The sequence below is a fragment of the Dendrobates tinctorius genome, unplaced genomic scaffold, assembly GCF_039654945.1.
Source record: "Dendrobates tinctorius isolate UK_male_01 unplaced genomic scaffold, ASM3965494v1 ptg000048l, whole genome shotgun sequence".
In the NCBI taxonomy this organism is placed as follows: Eukaryota; Metazoa; Chordata; class Amphibia; order Anura; family Dendrobatidae; genus Dendrobates; species Dendrobates tinctorius.
The window spans coordinates 4,765,231-4,771,898 of record NW_027361716.1 but is presented as its reverse complement, the minus strand read 5'-3'; the positions used below and the strand labels follow the sequence as shown (position 1 = coordinate 4,771,898).

At 48.2% G+C, this 6,668-nt stretch overlaps 1 protein-coding gene across 1 annotated transcript; it reads left to right on the top strand.

Annotated features, from left to right (window-relative positions):
- Positions 1-4,570: 4,570 nt before the first annotated feature.
- LOC141090275 (uncharacterized) lies at positions 4,571-6,329 on the top strand. The gene is made up of 2 exons (XM_073576370.1): positions 4,571-4,736; positions 4,847-6,329. The coding sequence occupies exon 2, from the start codon at positions 5,082-5,084 to the stop codon at positions 6,267-6,269; it is 1,188 nt and encodes a 395-aa protein (XP_073432471.1). The 5' UTR covers positions 4,571-4,736; positions 4,847-5,081; the 3' UTR covers positions 6,270-6,329.
- The last annotated feature ends 339 nt before the right edge of the window (positions 6,330-6,668 follow it).

Genomic DNA, 6,668 nt, shown 5'->3' with positions numbered 1-6,668 from the left:
GATACCGGGAACCAATGCAAGTCAATGGGGCCAAAATATCGGAATTAAAAAAAACACTTTCTTTCCTTGTAGGTTAATTCTACATGAAGAAAAACAACTAAGAATAATGTAGAATGTATTGTGGGAGGTGGAGGAGACATTAAAGCCATAGAGGTTTAGCCCAATCAAATGGAATAGCAGGAATTAAACTTTTTTTTTTAAAGATGTTAGGAGTTACAAAGATATTGACTATGTTAGCCTCATTTATATTTTGCCAGACATGTATGTCTTCTTCTTCTACTTCCTTTTTTTACATTCTTCTTCTTCTTCTTCTACTTCCTTTTTTTACATTCTTCTTCTTCTTCTTCTACTTCCTTTTTTTACATTCTTCTTCTTCTTCTTCTACTTCCTTTTTTTACATTCTTCTTCTTATTCCTTTTTTTACATTCTTCTTCTTCTTCTTCTACTTCCTTTTTTTACATTCTTCTTCTTCTTCTTCTTCTTCTTCTTCTTCTTCTTCTTCTTCTTCTTCTTCCTTTTCTTACATTCTTCATATTCTTCTTATTCAACAATTATTATTCTACATATTCAGCTTCTTCATCTTCTTCCTATTCTTCTTCATCATATTCTTGTTTGTGTCAGGCATTCCTGTAGTTGTTATCTAGAAAAGTTAGAAGTTTACACCTTCCGTTCTGCCTGTCACAAAAGATTTACAACAGGATTTGTCCGCGTTCAGTTTGGCCTGCAGAAGCAGGCCTTTTCCAGGGGCACCACGAGGAGGAACGGACTCACCCCCATACACTGCTTAGTCTTCTTCTGCTTATAAATAAGATAATATCATTTGCTCAGAGTATTAGTCTTATGCTTAATGTTCTTCTGCTTTGTTTTTTTTATGCTTCTTTGTCTTCTCTCTCTTGTTGTTCTGCATCTTGGTGGTTGTCTTCCTGTTCTTTGTCCTCTTGAACCAGCTGACGGTACTGGCACCCGGAGGGGCAGCAGAAGGAACAAGAGCCAATGGCACTACCGAGGACCAGCTGACGGTGCTGGAACCCGGTTACTAAGCAGGAGGTACCTGTGCTACAAAGCACTACCAAGGACCAGCAGACGTTGCCGGAACTCGGATACCGAGATGGAGGCACCTAGGCCAAAGGCTCTGACGAGAACCAGCTGACGGTGCTGGAACCCGGAGGGGTAGCATAAGCTGCAAGAGCAAATGGAAATAGCGAGGACCAGCTGACAGTGCTGGCACCCGGAGGGGCAGCAGAAGGAATAAGAGCCAATGGCACAACCGAGGACCAGCTGACGGTGCTGGAACCCGGTTACTAAGCAGGAGGTACCTGTGCTACAAAGCACTACCAAGGACCAGCAGACGTTGCCGGAACTCGGATACCGAGATGGAGGCACCTAGGCCAAAGGCTCTGACGAGAACCAGCTGACGGTGCTGGAACCCGGAGGGTTAGCATAAGCTGCAAGAGCAAATGGAAATAGCGAGGACCAGCTGACAGTGCTGGCACCCGGAGGGGCAGCAGAAGGAATAAGAGCCAATGGCACAACCGAGGACCAGCTGACGGTGCTGGAACCCGGTTACTAAGCAGGAGGTACCTGTGCTACAAAGCACTACCAAGGACCAGCAGACGTTGCCGGAACTCGGATACCGAGATGGAGGCACCTAGGCCAAAGGCTCTGACGAGAACCAGCTGACGGTGCTGGAACCCGGAGGGGTAGCATAAGCTGCAAGAGCAAATGGAAATAGCGAGGACCAGCTGACAGTGCTGGCACCCGGAGGGGCAGCAGAAGGAATAAGAGCCAATGGCACAACCGAGGACCAGCTGACGGTGCTGGAACCCGGTTACTAAGCAGGAGGTACCTGTGCTACAAAGCACTACCAAGGACCAGCAGACGTTGCCGGAACTCGGATACCGAGATGGAGGCACCTAGGCCAAAGGCTCTGATGAGAACCAGCTGACGGTGCTGGAACCCGGAGGGGTATCAGAAGTTACCCCTGAAAAGCAAAGTTGGCATGCCGCAAGCTGGCCGCAGTTACCGAATCACACAGTCCTACAGGGGGTGCTTGTCCTACTGGCACTATGGAACAAACCTTTCTTACCAGAACCCGCAGTCCACATAGGAAGCACCTAAACTGCTGGCACCCTAGCCTCGGCTAACCCAACCGCAACACGACATGGCAACTTGGGGTGGCAAACTGACATTGACACTTCCCGGAAACAGCAGGCAGGGCTGGAACCAAGCTGGGCAGGAGGGAGTACCCGTGCCAAAGTCAGTTATGAGCAGCAACTGGCGATGTTGGAGCCCAGGACAAGCACTTAGCAGGCTGAGGCCTGATGTGCTGTCAATTGGGAGGCAGCAGGACAGATTGCCATCAAAACAGCAGAGGAACAGCTGACGTTACTGAACCCCACAAACACAGGAGCTAGTGTTTTACTCTGTGAAGACGGCACTTCCGAGCAACAACTGGCTGTGTTGAAGCCCAGGGACAAGCACGGAGCAGGCTTAGGCTGCATTGAAGAAATTTTAAGATCGGTTGTAGACTACTAATTTGAACCAAGCTCCACTTAGGCTGGTTTCACATTTGCGTTTTTTAGCGCTGGAAAAAAACGCATACGTGCGCATGCGATTTTTCCCCTATATTTAACATGGGTGCGCATACATGCGCGCTTGTAAGCGCATGTATGCGATTTTCATGCGCTGCGTTTTTTTGGGGTGTGCGTTGGTATTTTCCAGACGCTGCATGTTGCATTTTTTGGCCCTGGAAAAAAGCGCATGCGCACGTATGCGCACGTTTTGCGCTAAAAATGGCCATTATAGCCTATGGATGCGCATACGTGCGCACTGGCATGCGCAGGTATGCGATTTTTTAGCGCTGCGTTTTTTGGGTGGTGTCCACTTTTTATCCTAGTTAGAATCTTCTAAAGTCAAAAAAAAAAAGTCTATATAAAGGAGGTGCCTGCCAAAACTCTGCCACTGCTACACTGAGAGATTGAAGAGCAGACAGTCAACCAAGAACCCATTATATCAGCGAAGAATGTGAGTATATTACATTATATGCCTGTCCTTTTAAATTATGTATGTACTAATGATTTTTATTATTTTTACATGCAGTATGTCTTCAGAATCCGAGTATTCCCCATCGCGGCAGGAATTGGCGCAAGCAGACCGTGAGGTGATTATTTTCGTGCATCTGGTAAGTATATCTGCTGCTTCTCCAAATCTCTTACGTTTTTTTCAACTTTCAGACATCGTCATCATCATCTGCGGACGGCACTAGTGAGGGCGAAGAGCAGGAGCAGCGAAGCCAAGTCCCGGTGGTGATACGGAATGTAAGTATCAAATGATTTGTAATGTTCTTTATTTTTTATCTTCTATTTTTACTCATTTTTTTGTTTCTTTTTTTGTAACTTTTTATTCAATTTAAATTTGATTATTCTAATGAATGTGTTTTGTCTAGGTTCCACAACGGGATGAAGACGTCTACCTGGATAATGAGCAGCTCATCAGCCTGGTCCAGGAGCGTTCGCCGTTGTGGGACAGCCGTGACCGGCTGTACAAGGACAATGTGGTGACCCGGCGGCTATGGAATGAGGTGGCCGCAGCGTTGATGGATGGCTGGGACAGCGCCACAGCATCCTCCAAAAAGGCGTTTAGTGAGTATTTCCCTGCTCTGTATTGTGCCGCAGTGACTGTTGTCCTTGACGGCACTGTTGGGTTTCGTGCTAGGCGTATTCTAGCAGGAAACCCAACAGTGTCATCGGTGTCTACAGTGACTGCTTTGAGTATTGTATTGCTAGATTGTGCCGCAGTGACTGTTGTCCTTGACGGCACTGTTGGGTTTCGTGCTAGGCGTATTCTAGCAGGAAACCCAACAGTGTCATCGGGGTCTACAGTGACTGCTTTGAGTATTGTATTGCTAGATTGTGCCGCAGTGACTGTTGTCCTTGACGGCACTGTTGGGTTTCGTGCTAGGCGTATTCTAGCAGGAAACCCAACAGTGTCATCGGGGTCTACAGTGACTGCTTTGAGTATTGTATTGCTAGATTGTGCCGCAGTGACTGTTGTCCTTGACGGCACTGTTGGGTTTCGTGCTAGGCGTATTCTAGCAGGAAACCCAACAGTGTCATCGGGGTCTACAGTGACTGCTTTGAGTATTGTATTGCTACATTGTGCCGCAGTGACTGTTGTCCTTGACGGCACTGTTGGGTTTCGTGCTAGGCGTATTCTAGCAGGAAACACAACAGTGTCATCGGGGTCTACAGTGACTGCTTTGAGTATTGTATTGCTACATTGTGCCGCAGTGACTGTTGTCCTTGACGGCACTGTTGGGTTTCGTGCTTGGCGTATTCTAGCAGGAAACCCAACAGTGTCATCGGGGTCTACAGTGACTGCTTTGAGTATTGTATTGCTACATTGTGCCGCAGTGACTGTTGTCCTTGACGGCACTGTTGGGTTTCGTGCTTGGCGTATTCTAGCAGGAAACCCAACAGTGTCATCGGGGTCTACAGTGACTGCTTTGAGTATTGTATTGCTACATTGTGCCGCAGTGACTGTTGTCCTTGACGGCACTGTTTTTTTTTATCAACAGTGGACAAAGTCCGAACACGTTGGCGTTCGATCAAGGACCGCTTCAACAGTGATGTTCGTGCTGAGGGCCAGGTTCGCAGTGGATCTGCGTCAAGGACCAGAACTAGATACCGTCACTATCACGCGTTGCAGTTCCTAAGACCGGTCCTTGCCACAAGATCGTAAGTATTATACATTTTGGGTTTTTATTTTTATTAATCTGTGTCTTTCTAATCCACAGCTGATGCTTCTTGTAAAGGCATGGTAGTAATGATTTTCCTTTCTTCCACAGCACCTGGAGCAGCACCCTGCAACCTGGCCCTGGAGCGGTCCTTCCTCGGACGTCCTCTGACCCGTCCCAGCCATCCGACAGCCAGGAAGCACCTTGCAGGTCAGCCACACACACAGCTGGTGACCAGGAAGCTGGGCCATCAGGTGTTCCCCTGTCCCAGGTCTCTGCCACTGGTTATGCGGGCACTACCCGCCAGCAGCAGAGGGCCTTGGACAGGAATGTCTTGCCCGAGTTTATGCATTTGAGCGAGACATTTAATTCCAGCCTCAAGTCACTGTCCGACAGAGTTGAAAGCGGTTTTGCACTAATGGAACGTGGTTTTAACCACTTTGAACACCGCTTCAATTCTGTAGAACAGCGCCTTGACCGTCTGGAGGCCGACCTCAACAGACCAGCACACCATTTTTTTAGTAAGATTGAAAAGGGCATGGCGGAACACCTTAGTCCTGATCAACAGCTGAATGTGCTGCAGGCCTGCAACAATGCTTTCTTGCAGGCTATGCAGCATAATCGGTACGGTCAGCAGTCAGTGGTGTCCTTTCCACCTGTGCCACCATTGACTCGCTTCACCTCACTACCGACTTGTGCTGCATACCACTGCACGGACACCTCTCTTCAAAGCCAGGACACCCACCGTTACACCACCACAAGTCTGAGTGCAGCTGGTCACTTCACCGACACCACCATGGCAAGCGCTGCTCCTGTCTGGAGCACCACCGCCAATCCCATGCATGCGTGGAGCTCAGCCACCACTAGGCAAACATGGAACAGCCCTGCCGCTACAACAACATGTAGTAGCCCTGCCACCACCACTCTGCAAACCTGGGCCATCACTGCCGCCACCAGTCCTCCTGCAAGGACGAGCACTGACAACGAAGAGCAGCATCAGCCACCTCAGCAGCAGCAGCCAACTCAGCAGCAGCCGCCACATCAGCAGCAGCCGCCACCTCAGCAGCAGCAGCAGCCACCTCAGCAGCAGCCGCCACCTCAGCAGCAGCAGCAACCACCTCAGCAGCAGCAGCCACCTCAGCAGCAGCCGCCACCTCAGCAGCAGCCGCCACCTCAGCAGCAGCCGCCACCTCTGCAGCAGCAGCCGCCACCTCAGCAGCAGCAGCCATACCAGCAGACGGGGGACCTACATTCCATATTTGCCCCTACTTCAAGGCGAAATCAATCAAGGCGGGCATTGGGCCAAAGTCGGTCCAGGCACACAAGCCTACGGCGACATGCCATTACAACTAATGTAAATGAACAGATTTCCTCTCCTACAAGTGTTCCAAGTTTAATTCCCTTAACTGGACTACCTTCCCCCACAAGTTTTGTTGCCCCTTCCCCTCAAACACCGTCTTCAACTGCAAGTGTTGCATATTCCCTGCACACCCCCAAATTGAAACCATCTGCCCCCAAACGCCGTAAAAAATAATTTTTATTTTTTTTTTTTGTGATAAAAAATAAATTTACATTTGTGGTTCACCATTAATAAGTTTCATTAATGTTGTTTGCGCCGCTCACACACACTGATGGGTAAATACATGTTAAAAACCAACCCAAGGGCTAGTATAGTCATATGTGAAATAACATGGACTAGTATAGTCATTCCAAGGCCTAGTGTAATAACTCTAGTTTTACCAAATAGAATCTGGTTTCATGAAAAACAAACTGTTGAAACTATAAGTTTCTTTCTAGTTTCACCAGTTTGTTTTTTGTGAAACAAGATGCTAGTTGTTAAAAATCGAGTTATTACAGTAGGCCTTGGTATGACTATACTAGGCCGTGGTATTTCACATATTGCTATACTACTAGCCCCAAGGCCTAGTATACT

Coding starts and splice junctions, on each gene's coding strand:
- LOC141090275 (XM_073576370.1), top strand. CDS start 5,082: ATGCATTTGAGCGAGACATTTAATTCCAGCCTCAAGTCACTGTCCGAC.